The sequence below is a fragment of the Helianthus annuus genome, chromosome 4, assembly GCF_002127325.2.
Source record: "Helianthus annuus cultivar XRQ/B chromosome 4, HanXRQr2.0-SUNRISE, whole genome shotgun sequence".
Taxonomy (NCBI): Eukaryota; Viridiplantae; Streptophyta; class Magnoliopsida; order Asterales; family Asteraceae; genus Helianthus; species Helianthus annuus.
Window position 1 is genome coordinate 63,333,569 of NC_035436.2, and position 17,683 is coordinate 63,351,251.

The 17,683-nt window shown below is 40.0% G+C and overlaps 1 protein-coding gene across 1 annotated transcript in view; it reads right to left on the reverse strand.

Annotated features, from left to right (window-relative positions):
* Positions 1 to 9,337: 9,337 nt before the first annotated feature.
* LOC110890764 overlaps positions 9,338 to 17,683 on the reverse strand; it is a 29,449-nt gene continuing 21,103 nt past the window's right edge. Inside the window, exons 4-6 of the mRNA XM_022138390.2 lie at positions 10,875 to 11,057; positions 10,335 to 10,771; positions 9,338 to 10,236 (exon numbers count right to left, since the gene is read on the reverse strand). Coding sequence (XP_021994082.1) covers positions 9,499 to 10,236; positions 10,335 to 10,771; positions 10,875 to 11,057 — 1,358 coding nt within the window. The 3' untranslated portion in view covers positions 9,338 to 9,498. The remainder of the gene's footprint in view (positions 10,237 to 10,334; positions 10,772 to 10,874; positions 11,058 to 17,683) is intronic.

Here is a 17,683-nt window from a genome sequence, read left to right on the forward strand (position 1 = left end):
AAGATGGATGGAAATCCTAAGCGATTACGACTGTGATATTCAATATCACGAGGGAATGGCAAACGTAGTGGCAGACGCCTTAAGTCGTAAGTATCATGAAAAGCAACGACGAGTTCGTGTGCTTAGATTAAATCTACAATTAGATTTAATGGAACAACTGAAGAAAGTCAGGAAACATCAATCAAGGACGATGCTGAAGGAATGAAAGGTTATGTAAAGGAACTAGAGCAAGGAAATGATGGAATTTGGAGATTCCACAAGAAACGAATTTGGGTACCTAAGCAGGGAGAATTAAGAAATAAGATTTTAGAAGAAGCTCATAAATCTAGGTATACCATGCACCCAGGTAACAATAAGATGTACCAAGATTTAAGGAATAATTTCTGGTGGATAGGAATGAAAAAGGATATAGCTAGTTATGTATTTAAGTGTCTTACTTGTTCACAAGTTAAGGCAGAACACCAGAAACCTTCAGGGTTACTCCAACAATTAGAAATGCCTGTATGGAAATGGGAACTCATAACAATGGATTTTGTTACTAACTTACCCAAAACCAGAAAAGGCAATGATGCAATTTGGGTAATTGTGGATCGATTAACCAAATCAGCTCATTTTCTACCCATGAAAGAAACCTTTAGCATGGAAAGGTTAGCAAAGTTGTACATAGACGAAGTGGTATCCTTACATGGAGTTCCACTCTCCATCGTATCGGATAGCGATAGTCACTTCACTTCCCATTTCTGGACTAGTTTCTAGAGAGCAATGGGAACCCGACTAAATTTAAGTACGACATATCATCCTCAAACAGACGGACAAAGTGAAAGGACGATACAAATCCTGGAAGACATGCTCCGAGCCTGTGTAATTGATTTTGGTGGTAATTGGGATAACCACTTACCCTTAATTGAATTCTCCTATAACAATAGTTATCATTCAAGCATCGAAGCTGCCCCATTCGAAGCACTGTATGGACGCAAGTGCAGAACTCCAGTTTGTTGGGCAGAAATAGGAGAAAGTCAATTATCAGGTCTTGAAATTGTGCAAGAAACCACTGACAAGATAACTTAAATCAAAGAAAGACTGAAGGCTGCTAGAGATCGCCAGAAAAGCTATGCAGACAATCGCCACAAGCCACTAGAGTTTCAAGTCGGAGACAAAGTACTTTTGAAAGTCTCTCCTTGGAAATGAGTAGTACGATTCGGTAAGAAAGGAAAACTGAGTCCAAGGTACGTCAGACCATTTCCAGTAAACCAACGAATAGGACCAGTTGCTTATCGTTTACAACTACCAGAAGAATTAGCTGGAGTACATGATGTATTTCATGTATCCAATCTCAAGAAATGTTTATCAAATGAATCCCTGGTAGTACCTCTTCCAGAAATAGAGGTAAACGAAAAGTTAAAATTTGTAGAGAAACCACTGCAAATAGAAGACAAGAAAGTCAAGTTTCTCAAACACAAGCACCTAGTGCTGGTCAAAGTCAAGTGGGATTCAAAGAGAGGACCGGAGTATACTTGGGAGCTGGAATCAGAGATGAAACGCAAATATCCACACTTATTTCAATAAATCTCGAGGACGAGATTTTAATTAAGGTAGGGAGAATGTAAAGACCTTCAAAAATGTCCCTAACTAACCTATAAATACAAACCCTGGGCCTCTAAAACCTTATTGTACATGAAAAATCAAGAAAACAAAGTTCTTGAGTTTCAGGCGGGCCGCGAAAAGGTTGAGCATAGCCTTATGCGGGCCGTGTCAACTAGGAAGTTATCAGATAAACGTTTAAGGGTCTTAGTCGGGCCGCGTAAAAGACAATCCAGGTCTTACGCGGGCCGCGTCAACTTAAGGTTGACCGGATAAGTATGCTGGGGCCACGTGTTGACCAGCTGGGGGACCTACGAATGACCAATCAAGCCTACGCCTAGACTGGGCGGCTAGGCGGGCCGCGTAAGTGTTACATGAGGGTTTACGTGGGCCGCGTAAAACCCCAATTTCAGCTATAAATAGCCTGTTGCATGCACAGTTCACTAGTGTCGATAAAATTCTCAGAAAACGAATTCTCACCACTTTAAAGTCGAATTTTCAATTAGTATAGCGAGGCGCCGCCACGATACCGGGTATTAACTCGATCGCTATTACGATTCAACGTCCGATCGATTGAAACTATCCAACGAATGTTTAAGTGCTGCTCAAATTAGGGTTCATACATTGTCATTCGTCGTGATTCCGACAGGATGTTTGAGTGCTGCCCGAACTCGGGCTATACTCTGTCATTCGTTGTGAATCCGCTGGATGTTTAAGTATCGCACTTTGTCAATCGTTGTGAGGGTTTAATCTCATGAATTGTCGTAAATGTTGTATTAGTTACTAACCCAGTTTGTGTGCATTGTTAATTAAATTAGGTTGATCAAGGCTAATCAGTAGGCTTATACACTGCTCGTTAAATCTGCAATGTGAGTCATTCTCTTTTTATCAACTATTTTACAAAACTCTAAGTTATTTTCAAAGTTATAATTACAGGGATTAAGTCTTTGTAATCACCAAATTACAGCCGGTATGTGGGGTTTTGTATACATTACTTGATAATCTTCACCATTGGACAACGAGTTAGCCAATGGGTGATATGACCATAGTCACAGACACCATTGGACAATGAGGGCCAATGGGTCGAGTGACAAATAATGTGGGTAGTTGGTTGACATTAAAACATTGTAATCGCTCTTAATATTGTAAATTATAACAAATGTGTCATTTTCAGTAAACTGAATGATTCACTCAGTATTTCCCCGCTGACAAAACCTTTTTCAAACATGTTTCAGGTGATCTGTTGTGAGCAAAGAAAAGTGCTGTGAAGCACTACAAGCTTAGAGAAATGGCTCAATATAAATAAATAAAGAAACATGTTTTGTAAAATAAAGATTTCCCAGTGAAAGCGCTTTATTGTAAATTACGGGGTTTTATCCCTAAATTACGTAATAAAAGTAAACGAGCATTTTTGATATTAAAAGATCCTGTATTAAAGACTTTCGCTGTCGCTTAAATTAAATACCACGGGATTTCCTGCCTCGCGGCTCTGGACCGGGTCAAACCAGGGCCGAGGGCCGTGACAGCTGATGTTGCTGTTGCTGAGTCTGCTGCTACTGGGGCTCTTGTTTAACAACCCTGTTCGGGCACATGCTTGTGAAGTGGTTGGGATCACCACATGCGAAGCAGACTCTGGCGTTGATCGCGGGTGCCTGAGCCGCTTGTTGGCCTTGGGGAGCTGGAAGTGGAGCTTGGTGAGCAGTAGCTTGAGCTGGTGCTTGTAGAGGACCAGTACGGCAATTAGCGGTGAAGTGGCCGTACATATTGCAGTGCACGCAAAATCAGCAGTCGATACCCACCGGATGATGATAAGTACATGTCATGCATGCAGGGTGAGGGCCAATGTATGCACGCTTTGCAGGCAGTGCATAAGTAACTGGTGCTGGAGCTGATCGGTGCTGAGATGGCTATTGAGCCGGTACGGCTTGAAGCGGGGCAGCAGTGGTAGTGACAACACAGTTCTTGTTGCTGGAGCTACTGTTGTTGTTCTTCCTCTTGCGACGAGAGGACTTTGATTATTGAGAAGCGGCGGCGTTGTCGGCAGTTGGTGCGGCTGTAGCTTGGTGTAGGTTTTTGGTGGCTTTATCCAAGTAGCCAGCTTTGACTCGCTTGTCATTGATCTTGGCGGCAAGCAGGTAGGTTTCCTCGATTGTTGCTCATGCACAAAATCTACAACACAATCCGGCAGACCGCGGATGTACTTCTTGATCGTCATGTCAGTAGTCTTGACTTGGTCAGGGCAGATAATACTGAGCTGCTTGAAGCGAGCAGTCAAAGCAGGTTTGTCATCATCCTTCTGCTTCAGATGCCAGAATTCATCCTCCAGCTTTTGGCGCTCATGGGGAGGGCAGAACTCTTCGAGCATAACGTTCTTCAACTCATCACATGATAGACCATAAGCTGCGTCGTTTCCTTGTTTGTTCCTCTTTGCCGTCCACCAGTCTAAAGCGCAGGACTGGAAGACACCGGTAGCATTCATAGTGCGGAGATTGTCAGGACATCCACTCTGACCCAGGGTGACCTCGATCGAATCAAACCATTGAAATAAGGTCGTAGGGCCATTTTCGCCAGTGAATTCTTTCGGTCCGCAAGCTTTAAACTGCTTGAAGCTGAAAGCAGCTTTAGGGGTTTCAGTCTTGGATTCTTCGGACGATTTGCTCATGTTCTCGTATAGTTCACTCACGATCTGAGGAACAGCCTTTGCCATTTGTTTGGCAATGAGAGCAGCAAGGCGTTTGTCTTTCTGGTTTTGGCGAGCAACGCGCGAGTGACGGCATCCGGATGACGACATTGTCTGCAACAGACATCACCATAGGACTCAGACACAGTATGGTCGAATCTCACCTCACACATCTAGTACTACTAACGCTCAGGAATACAATCACGTAACACATAGGCACATAATCACAGATTCACATAAGCACAGAAGCACATAAGCACGTAAAGCACAGAGACACAAAAGCACATAAACACAAGAGGCAGTCAGAATACAAAAACCTATCATTCAAAGTCCGCGAGTGTTTGAGAATAGCGTTCGCGAATAAACAGCAAATAGTATAGTATAAGCGCGTAACATAGCATGCGGTCGACCATAAATAGCGATTTGTTGGCGAGTGCAGTGTGTAGTGCGTGTTATGCGAAGCAAAAGCATTAAATCGAAACCGGTAGTACGTCAACATGCCAACAATAAACACATAAAGTCACATAAAACACCTAAAATCCACATAAAATCGACGAATATCATAGTCGACAGTAGCGAGCTTAGAATTGAAACACATAAAAATCGAGAGTAGACTATCTCAGGCTCAATAGACATTAACTATCCAAAGTGGTTCGACTATTCACAAGGATGCACCAAAAGTGCTTGTTGACCTAATAGACTGTGCTCTATCACCGACATGCGATGAATGGCACTTATCCTTTCGGCTATTCAAGCACTCGAGTCCTTGGAATCCATCGAGACTTTGGTGAGAGTTTTGTAAAACCAAAATGAGATCGGAACAAGTCGTCAAGGTTCGGGTTTCACCCCTGACTTAACAACTTTGTTCCTGTTTTGATAAATTAAAGAAGGATTATGCGGTTTTCACTCCTGATTCAACACAAATTCTCCTGTTTATAGATAAAGATGCGGGTCGAATAAGCAATTCAGTCGAGAGTTTGCGGTTTTCACACCTAATCTCGACCTAATCACCGGTTCATTTTCGAAAATTAAAGTGTAGTGATAGTGTAGCGTAGCGTAGACGAGAATAGCGAGAAATCGCAAGTAAGCTCGTACAGCACCCCTAAGGGTACGCACAAGTCGGTCTGTTGGTACCAAACTATAGATTAGGTCGCTTCTATGACATCGATCCGGACTAGGTCGAGTCTTGCCTAATTCCCTATAGTTATGGCTCTCATACCACTCTGTCACACCCCAACCGATGGCGGAAACATCGGGGCGTGGCACTGAGCGAAACAGATTGTCCAGAAGTTTCCATAACAACTATAATTACCAATTATTTAAAGCATCATGTCCCATACCATGACATAAAAGATAACATAATTATTACAGACAAGATCTAGTCAAATTGTTCTGTTCCGACAACTCAGATTTCAAATACAGACAATTCATTTATTTGTTTCTAGACCTTTCCTAGCCTCGATTTCACAGCAAGCCAAGTATATAAACATCCTAAGCACCTGCCACATACGTTAAAGTAAAAGTCAATACACATAGTGTAAAGGTGAGCATACAAGTTTAATAGATATAATAGAGTTCGAAATTGTTATGCATAACCAACACGTACACAGTGTAAAATGAGGCATGTTAATTATCGACATGAACCTATCGATACCAATGACTGCGGGTTGAGTGCCCAAGGCAGTTCGTAATACACACTCACCACTGTGAGCCATGTAACAAATTGTCCTTAACAACCCCTGAGTGAACAGGTGCTGAGTCCAAACTATAGTACTATTGTTGCTAAGGCAGGTAGACAGCATTCCATGTGTAAAAATGACAAACAAGCATTCATTAAATCATGTATAACATGCGGTAACGGTTAGCGTTAAAGTAATGCGTAGTGTGTTCGATGTGATTTAGATTAAGTAACGTATGTAACACCCAAAAGTGCGTAAAGCAAAAAGGGATCGAGTATACTCACAGCGATGATGGATTGAAGGGAGCGCTAGAGAGTAAGATAGATTGAGCAAAACGATAACATAAACAATAAGCGGCGCGTAAAACAATACATGTGTCAAAGGATCGGACAGCAATCCGATCGGGTGGTCACCCGATCGGGTGGCCACTCGATTGGATAGTCATCTCATTTGGGACGGATGTGTTTGTGTATGATGACTTGTCTTTTGAAGTTTTCGTTGTAGCATTTAGAAAATAGAGAAGTATCTCTACCTTTCAGGTCGGTCGATCGAACGGTTGTTCGATCGGCCAGTAATCCGATTGGCGAGGCTTCTTAGGTTGAGAACAAGTTCACCGCAGGACGGTCACTCGATCGGATGACAATCCGATCGGGTGGCAATCCGTATGCATTGAACATGTTGAAAATTGATTAAGTGTTGAAGTCAGAACATCACATGGTCGAGTGGTAATCCGATCGGGTGGCAACTCGAACGGACGGCAATCCGTTCAATGTTCCAAACCTCAAAAGTTTGAAATAAAATTTATGTGTGGGACCCAAGGTGCAATCCGATCGGGTGGCAGTCCGTTCGGGTGGTAATCCGATCGGACGACAATCCGTCCCAGATGACCTGGTCGTCTTCTTCCTTGGTTGTTTTGATAGTTTGCAGTTTTCTCGAGACGAATTGATAAAGTGCTAAACAACAGAAATCTCGTCAAGTCTTAGTGACCCGATCGGACAGGAACCACCCTAGTCCGACCAGTTAACTGTTCAAGATGGTGTTTCATGTTTAACCCGAAATCAGTATTCTCGTGGATAGAAACCAGTTCTTTAACCAACACATCAACAAGTAGGAGTAGAAGGTTAGAACGAGCTCCGATTCTATCGGTTTTGAGTGCATTGAGTGTAAAAGAGTTGAAAGAAGGTTGGAAAACCAGCCTTCAATCCTTTTCACCATGAATATATTCAGATCTATGAAAGATCTTTGTTTATTCATGTGGAAATCGTTCAGATCTACGTTGTTCTTGGTGGATTGAAGCCAAAACATGAAGTTCTCATGAACACCATGATGACATCATCCTAGAACACCTCAAATCTAGTGATTTCACGGTTAAAAGTTAAGATTCAAAAGATAGAAAGGTGTAGGAGTGCGTGTGGATCAAGAAAGTACAAGATTAAGGTTGAAAACTTACAAGAATCGCGAGAGATCTGAAGAAATAGCGGCTAGAACGAGTGAGAAGAGAGAGAGAGTTGTCAACATCAAGTGAGGTTGACATATGGGGTATTTATAGGGTTTCCATAAATGGAAAGGGGAATAAGTGGCTGGTCGATCGGGTGGCAACCCGATCGGGTGGCAGCTCGATCGAGTGGCACCTCGATCGGGTGGCAGCTCGATCGGCTGGCCACTCGATTGGAGTGATTCGCGCGACGAGTTTTGCGATTTCGATTCGCGTGTTGAGCGTTGCAATGCGATGGAGTTTCCTATCCAAATTACTTTTAATCCCTACTACTATATCAACATACAATCATCCTAATTTAACTTGCGTTCATCGTTTGCGATTTGATTGCGATTGAGTTTCGATTAATCACCACCACATAACATAAATAAAGATGCACAAGTAACACATAAAAGGCACACACACATAAGTACAATAACCAGAATGTGTAATTCGAGTTGCGAGTGCGATTGCGATAAGCGATAAGCGATAAAAACATGCGATACACATCAAATAAACCTCGATTAGTAATAGATATTCCACATAATACAACTAACGTAAAAGCGTAAAAATACTATCTACAAGTCAAAGAAATCAAAACAGGAATTGTGCAAGGAGAGACTGATCACAATTAGCAATCTTGTCTCCCTTTGACTTCAATCTTGACTTTGACTTTGACTTTCGAAACACGGGGTGTTACAATTGTTGGGTTTGAAATGTTGGAAATCATTGGGTTTGAAAATGTGGGTTTTGGTCGGGTTCGTCTTGCAACCTAAAGCGCGCCGGCTCGCCAAGTTTCGCTCGAACCTTGGGTCGTATGGGATTTTTCTTCGAACCCGAACCTCTTTTGCTAGAACCCGAACCTCTCCTGCTTGAACCTTCCATCTTTGTTGGAAGTTTTTTTGGATTGAGTTGAATTATTTTTTGGATTGAGATGGAGAATTTTCTGATTTTTTGGATTGAGTTGGAAAAATGTATTGTGGATTTATATAAAAATCTTTCAAATATGCAAGCCCCCCAACAGTCAAAAACAGCGAGTTTTTTGAGTTTTCAACGCGTCAGAAACTCGACGCGTTACAAAATGCACGCGTGATTTTTTCATGGCGGCAGCGGTGTTTTGGATAAGTTCCACATGTGAACTTTGGGTATCACGCGTCCACCCCGGGTCCTCTTATATTTCAAGACTTATTATTTTTTTAAATTTGATTTGGTTATCAAAATTGAATTAGCATTTGACTTTCTACGACAAAACAATATAGACCTTTTCCAAAGTTCACATAAAAATATTGTTGTTCTAAAAGATGGGTTTGTACAGACCCAATTTGGTTCTATTCTTTTTTTAAATGGTTCCTGCCATTGGTTCTGTTTTCTATCGGACGAAAGTCACAGGAGTGTGACTAATTTGAGAATTTTATCAACACTTGTCCAATGATTAGAGTTTAGTAAGTAAATCAAGGGTTTAAATCGATATGGTTTTACAAATACTTGATTTCCGATTTGTTCTTTTTTTATAAAAAGTTTCTTTGCATCTGGTTTTTATATCCGGTAAATATTGATCTGGTTAAAAAAAAAAGAATCCAAGTGATAGTTTAATTTGTTCCAATTATCCATGGTTTGTCTTCAGTTCCGTACAACAGCAATCGAATAATCTATCGATTGTGGTAGGTTTAATTGATAAAAATAGATTTCAACGATTTAGGATAGAACATATGAAAACAGGTGTTCGTTGAGAATGATTAACCAATGGTCCGATGAATTCAACTCATGAAGATAATCGTGTTCTTGATTCGAGTCAGAAATCAATCGTATACGCCTTTGATTGGTTCAATTTGGTAGAAAGCGATGTACAGACAGAGTTTATACAACTGATAAAGGTTTCTAGAAATGAGGTGCATGATCCCTTCATTCGCACTGGATGGGTAATTAACTAACATAACTACCTAAAATTAGGTTAAAACAATCATACAACTAATTACATAAAAACTTAAGTTAAATCATAATTATGCTAATTGTTTGGACAACGAAATGCTTGGCAATGATCTCTTGGTAATTTATTTACCCACACTATGTTTGATGACATACCTTTACGGACAGATTAACGGTGACTTGCCCTTTTGTGGGGGATCTTCATTAGATATGTCGGTCGTTGAAAGCCCTCTATATTGTAGTAGGACGCATTGAAAAATTTTCTTGATGATGGAGTCATGTTTATCATGTTTGTCAAAAATTGTAGCTCCATAGGTACGAATGATCATTTCAATTAGGAGAGGAAACTCAAGGGCAGAGAAGAGAACAACTGGGATAGTAGATATAAGAACCAGAGGCATGCACACCCACGGTAGCGTCTTATGGAGCATAAGAAACATTGCAGCACCAAAAGAAATCATCATGGTAACTATAGAGAAGAAAAGGCATGCCATTCCAATGATCAATTTGGTGGGCAAGGAAACAAGAAAATCATCCTCTCCGTATCGTGCAGTGAGAATTCCTAAGAACATCAGCACAGAAGTTGATGATGTGAAGAGAGCGACTCCATTTGATATGATAAATACCAAGAATGAGTGCCTGTCAGTTTTGTTGGTGTTTAACATTACAGGTAGGCCAGTGTCATCGTCATTCCCACCAGGTATAGTGAAGGCAGTTGTGAACATGACTGCAGCAATAAGAGTTCCTACAACCATACATGATCCTGCAGTGTTCTTCATCCATTTTTGGCCTTCATTTGCTAGATCCTTGTGTTCTTCACTGAATAAAGTGCGAGGCTTTCTATGGCTTTCATTGAGATGATCTTTGTAGTTGGGTTGTACTAACCTTTCCACCTCCTAAAATGTTTGTTAGACTAATAGAGTTAATTTTAAAAGTTTCATATAAAACATTCCAAAAGGTACCCAAAGGAACCGAGAGACAAATTTTGTTCTACCTTATACCACTGCAGTTCCCTCTGCATTTGTAACGCAGGCCCTGAAATATGCTCAAGATGAGCTGGAGGAGAGAGCTTAGCAGCAAGGTGTAGAAAATTATTCTTAAATATATCGTGTCGACTTGCCACTATGCTCTTCTTTGTTCCCAATCTATAAAAAAGACTAAATATCTTTTCGTTGCGAAGAACAATTGCATGTGAAAAGATCGATCTTCCTCTTTTGTCTTCCCTCCATATGAAGTCTGGATTGTAATTTAGTAGTTCATTGACGAACTCAACTATTCCATACTTAATTGCAGTCATCACTGCTTTGTCTATTTCCATCATGTCAAGCTTTGAGTCACTCACACCTTTTATTTCCTTGCAAATGAGGATGAGGAGTTTATTTGCTTCATGGTTTATTAACTTTCTGTCATGCAAATTCTTGATATCGGGCACTGCAAGTAAAATTAAACACGTATATTTACATAAAATCACTTTATTTAATATAAAAATTCCAAGAAGAGAAATGCATTTGTGCCAGAACTATGGTTTGCATACCGAAAAACTGTAGTAAGATCCAACATAGCCGATGTAGTAAGCTAGGTTGGCTGATGACTTCTTCATCAGAGATATTGATTTCGTGTTGAGAGACATTTGTCCCTGCAATGATTTTGTGTTGAGAGCCATTTGTTCCTCTAGTTCCTTTGATGTCAAGATCCCTTGGAGAATATCTACACACACCTGTTTAGAATGTATACATGCATCAATGTAATTAATCAACGCAACAACCAAAAGAAGGTCAAGGTATACATATACATAGTAATCAACTAGGACCCTTTATCAGCGTATATACATAGAGATGGACAACTATGTTGCCCAGAATGATCTTTGATCTCTAGAATGTAAATGATAAAACTAAACTTTCATATAACTAGAAATCTATCCCTATTTGTAGTTTCTAGTGGATGCGAGTGAATGGACGTGTCCTTTGATGAAGAGTCGTGTCTCTAGATGTTGTGGTTGAGATTGTATGTGAAAAGGTATGTCTCTTGGACCAAAAGTCACGTCCCTTCCTTCTTCCTTTGCTGCCGCCGACCGAAAGAGTGCGACCCAAGGGAGATGTCGATTCCCTTGGGGTGTTGGTTACAAACTTCTGACTTGACACCTTTGGTCCCCGAACTTCATAACTACCTTCTAAACTATCTTTATACTATATACATAATAACCCTGCACTTGCATGTGATGGGATTAGTATTTCATTCATCTCTATTCATGAACATCCTTAAGTTGTTATAGATCTTGAACTCCGAGCAATTCTCGCATTGTTGCAAACTTGACCCATGCTAGTGCCTTTGTTAATATGTCTGCCCGTTGTAGTTCTCCACTGATGTGTTCCACATAGATGTGTTCGTTCGCCACGCATTCTCTTATAAAATGGTAGTTTGTATCAATGTGCTTGCTTCTTCCATGAATGAATGGATTTCTGATGAATTCTATTGTAGAAACATTATCCACCCTTAGTGTTATCTTTTCTTCCTTCCAGCCTGCAACTTCACTTGGCAATCTTTTAAGCCATAGTGCTTGGCATGTTGCTGTAGTGGCTGTCATGAGTTCTGATTCACATGATGAGAATGCCACTGTCTGTTGCTTTTGTGTGCACTAGGTTATAGGTGATTCTCCAAAGTAGAATACCAGACCGGTGGTACCTTTTCCTTGGTCTGTGTTAACTCCATAACTGCTATCACTATAACATGTGATCTTACATCCTCCTTGCTTCTTGTAGATGATCTCATACTCTTTAGTTCCTTTGATATAACGTAGTAGTACCTGCTTCACTGCTTTCAAGTGATGCTCCTTTAGTTCTTCCATGAATCTACTAAGCATACTGACCGGGTAACATAGATCTGGCCTTGTATGCAATAAGTACCTGAGAGAACCTATCAGGCTTCTGTAATGCGTTGCATCAACTAGATCTCTTTCTTCAGTCTTTGTTAACTGTGTTCCTAGATTCATAGGACTCTTTGTGTCATTGCAGGTTAACATATCAGCGTCTTTGAGTATCTTGTTAATATAGTCTGTCTGCTTGATGGCTATCTCACCTCCTACTTGAACACCTTCTATTCCCAGATAGTATGCTAATAATCCTAGATTGTTCATTTCAAACTTGTTCTCTATCTGAGACTTGAAAATATCTATCTCCTTTCTTGATGTTCCAGTGAATATCAAATAATCAACGTAAACTCCCACTATCAGTATAGAAGTCTTACTTGTCCTTGTATAGATTGCTTGCTTTAAAGTGCATTTCTTGAAGTTAAGTGACTTTAGGTTTGATCTAACTTCGTATTCCAAGCACGTGGTGCTCGTCTTAATCCACACAGAGCTTTTAATAGTTTGTAAACCTTTCCTTCATCTCATGGCTTTACAAATCCTTCCGGTTGTAAGACATAGACTTCCTCCTTGAGATCTCCGTGTAAGAATGTAGACTTCATGTCCAAGTGATGTACCTCCCAACCTTGATATGCTGCGAAAGCCAACATTAGTTGAACTGTCTCTATGCGTGCTACTGGTGCAAATACATGATCAAAATCTATTCCATGTTGTTGAACATAACCTTTTGCTACCAGCCTAACTTTATATCTAACATCTTCTCCATTTGCATCTTTCTTAGTCTTGAATACCCACTTTAAACCTATTGCCTTGTGATCTCTTGGCAACTCTGTCAATCTCCAAGTGTTATTTTTGTTTATCGAGTCTAACTTAGCCTTCATTGCTTCAATACATTTTTTGTCATTAGGTACTTCCTTGTAATTCCTTGGTTCTTCTTCAGCAAGCAGTAATTCTTGTGGATGTACTTGAATTTCCTCCGTCTCTTTGTATAGTTCTTCGAGACTTCTCAGTTTTGATGGAGTGTCACTAATACTCCCTGTTGAACTTTCAGATGTAGATCCTCCTCTACTTGATATTCTACTTGAATTCCTGATGATTTCTAATTGTATGAATGTGCTGGCGGAGTTACAAAGGAGTCTAGTTCTTCTGTCTAATCTACTCCTGAATCTTGATGATGTGGCCCGCTACTATCAGGACTACATGGTGCATTTTCTTCCAACTCTACTGGGTTGTAATCTTCTTGAATGACAACGTTTGTCCATTCAAGATTTCCTGAATCTACTGTTTCTATATAAGCATTCTAGTTCCATGGTTGACCTTCCATGAACTTTACATCTCTACTGACAAATATCTTATTCTTTGCCGGATCATATAATTTGTATGCCTTAGATCCTTTTTCTATTCCAAGATATATCATAGGTGCACTTCTATCATCTAACTTCTTTTTGTTGAAGTGGTAACACCTTAGCGTATGTTGTGCAGCCAAAAACCTTTAAGTGTTCAAGATTCGGCTTTCTTCCTTTCAAAGCTTCCTACGGGATCTTTTTCACCAAAGCTTTTGTTGGAATTCTATTTAATACGTATATCGTATGTCTTATTGCTTCACCCCAAAAATTATGTGGCATGTTCATTGCCTTGAGCATACTGCGAGTAGTTGACAACATCGTCTTGTTCCTTCTTTCCACTACTCCATTTTAGTGTGGAGAATACAACACTGTAAGTTGTCTCGCTATGTCGTTGTCTTTGCAATACTTGTTGAATTTAGCCAATGATGATTCTCCTCCTCTGTCTGTCCTTAGCATCTTTAACTTGGTTTGTGTTTCTATCTCCACCTTTTCCTTGAACTGCTTGAAAGTTTCAAATGCTTGATCCTTGGAAGTTAGTAGATATGCCCACATGTAGCGAGTGAAGTCATCTACAAGTAGAAATACATACTTCTTCCCAGCATGTGTTAGTGTGGATATAGGACCACACAAATCTCCATAGATTAAATCCAGAGGTTTTAAAGATCTGAATTTCGCCTGATTTGGAAATGGTGTCGTACTATGTTTTCCTAATAAGCATGCGTCAGGCACTTGACTATCATGACTTGAGGAACTACATATACCAAGTTCTTCCGAGTCTTTTTTTATAATAGCATCGAAATGTAAATGGCCAAACCTCGCGTGCCATAACCATACTAAATCTTCTGTGTTTGAGAGCAGGCAGATTGGCCTTCCAATCTTCAATTTTACTTTGTACAGCCTGTTTTTCATTCTTCTGACTCGCATTAGTAACTTACTATTTCTGTCGGGGAGTGTTAGTAAGTCTCTGTCCATAACTACTTTGCAACCAATTTCTGTGAGTTGTCCGAGGCTCAATATGTTGTTTTTCAGATTTGGAATGTAGTATACTTGAGAAACAATCTTCTGTTCAGATATTCTAGCAGTATTGAACCTATGCCTTTAATCTTGACGTGCGGCCTGTCACTGTAACGTACTTGCCCATCAACTTTTCATCTAGTTCTCTGAAGTGACTTCGCACACCTGTCATGTGGTTACTTGCCCAGTTGTCTAAGTACCATAGATTTTCATCTTCTATGGCATACCTTACTGGTTCTATGCGCTCTTCGTTTAACAGAGCCCTTTCTTGAACAACTTTTTCTTCTTGTATTACCATTAGCAATACGAGTTCTTCGTCTTCCTCGACGAGATTTGAGTATTCTTCTACAACATCTTTCTCGGGACAGTCTTTCTTAATGTGTCTGAACTTTTGACACTTGAAGCACTGGATCTTACTTGGGTGTGATAGGTTCCTTCCAAACATCCTCCAATTCCTAGAATTTCCACCTCTAGGTCTGTATGAAGATACCTCGTTCTTAGTGCTTTTCTTGTTTTTTATTGTCTCACCAATTTCCATGCGGTTGGTTGAAGCTGCCATGCTCGCGGTTTCCGAACTGTCTTCCTCTGCCTGAGTTGTTGTCATGCTGTGTAAACATCAATCTATCTTGGCTATCTACTGGGCTTCCTTTCTCTAACCCTAGCCTTTCTTCATAAATCTTTAACCTTCTGACTACTTCTTCTAGCGTAATTGTGTCTAGATCGGAGTATTGTTCCATGGAGGCGAGAATCTAACTAAACTTATCTGGCACGACATTTAAGGGTTTGCGTACCAGAGTCGGTTGACTCATTGTTGTCCCTAATTCACTTGCCATTGTTGCAATAATGTTTAAATTTTCTGTGAAAGAATCCACAGTGTCGTCTTCCATCATTCGCAACAACTCGAACTCTAACAACAGTGTATGCAAACGAGCCTTGTATGCCTTGTATACCTGATCAACACCAATGTGTCCTCTTTTTATGTCTTCCAAAATTTCCTTTGCAATCTTGCAACTTGCAATACAACATCTGTATTTCTTGGAAGAGATAAGCAATTGCCGACTTATCTTTCTTAACATCCGATTGTGCATTTTCTACCGGTTCAATCATTTCCCAAAGTCCATTCGTTTCTAAAATTATTTTGATGCGAATTACCCAAACCGTATAGTTTTCCGGTTTCAAAATTGGACATTGAAACTGGGAAAGAGAACTTCCTTTCTTTTGGATTACAATTTTGTGGAGTTGGTCCGGTTGCTCCTAACATAACTTTTGACCAAACAATCTTCACTTTTCAATAAACTTTATTTTCTTGGTTTCACTAGACCTCTAATCCTTAACCCTCGTATAATCCAACGCGTAAAAGCCGAACAGATATAACTATCTAATTCACACTAAACCCCAAAATCAAAACCTAGATTTCTAACCACTGGTTCAAAACCCTTGAACCGAAAATAAAACTTAACTTGCGAATTAAAAAGAATAATAAAACCTGATCACGAAAACCCTGCGATTTGTTGCGCCTAGAGCATGATGCTCTGATACCAATTGTTGCGAACATGATCTTTGATCTCTATAACAATCGAATAAAACAAACTGAACTTGAATATAACTTGAATCTCTGAACACATGTAATGTTTTTACAAATGAAATCTAATGCCCTATGTATAGAATCCAAGAGGTGCGATTGTAGGGACATGTCTTTTCACGAACGGGTGTGTCTTTTGATCTTGTGGATGATATTGTTGTTGAAGAGGTGCGTCCCTTACCCTCTATGTAATTGTCGTCGATCAAGAGGTGTCTCCAAGGAGACATGTCGATTCCCTTAGGGGAGTTGGTTACCAACTTTTGTTTTATCATCTTTAGTCCTCTAACTTCATAACTACCTCTAAACTATCTTTTTGCTAATTACATAATATTCCCTTAAACTTTAGGATATGTAGAGATTAGCGATTTCAGATGCAACCATGTATGATACGGAAAAAGATTAAAATAATCATTCTCAATAACAAGAGTACAAGGGCTCCTGCACTCACACACAAGTGCATGAACCTAGCTCTTTTATTGATGAATGTTGCTAGAAGCTTAAGGATTCCACAAATCAAAACGGAGATGTTAATCACTAGATCAACTCGTATTGCAACTAGTTTATCGGCTTCAATCTGAGTTTGATGTGGTTGGAGACATCATTAGTCAAGGTGGTTGGAAATATCATTAGTCAAAGTTTTCCACAACGGGATGAAACTCGTGGTATGATACATGTAGAGCAACAATGGCATAGTGCCTATCAACTTCATTCATATTCAGCAATGGTGGCACCCTCTTCTAAACTACCCAACCAGTTTGCAAATTGTAATGGAAGTCATCAATATTAGTCATATTAACAACGCCAAAAGGGTCATGGGTGTGGCCAATCATGCCATGGCAGGGAACACAATCAACGTGTCTAGGGTCGTGGTAATCAACAATCCTACGGTCAGTAGCCCTATACGTCTTTGCCTAACTATTGGCACAATGGCTGGACCAACCTCTCATCGTACCCTAGCCAAAGCCCATAACCCAACCCATAGCAGCACTATTGATAGATAGAATAACCCAACATCATAAGTTGCTTAATAGGCCTATACTACTAATAACCAACAACCACAAGCCAATGAACCAAGCTCAGGTACGGTATACTTTGTAGGTTTTGGTGGTTTTGGTCCAACTAAACTAGCTCAGACAATGGACCAAGTTCATCTGAATAGTAATGATCCAACTTGGCATATGGATTCTAGGGCTTCATCTCACATCACATCAGATCCAGGTAAATTTTTAATTCAATTTCATTTACTCGTGTAAAAGTCATGATTAATAGAAATGGCAACCATCTACTTCCCTTGCTATTATCGTCTACAAGTCTTATTTATAATCTTTGCTTACATTTCCAACCTTTTTCTATGATAGCATTGGAATTGTGAAAGATTTTATCCTCTTTCTCTTCCATCATAGTTTTCTTTTCCAAATTCCTTTCAGGTGATTTTTCCTTGGCCCCTGCCAAATGGTTTGTTTGTATTCTATCTTGATGTAGTCTGAATATGAAACAATTGTTCACTTCGACTGTTGTCAAATTTCCTTATACTTTAT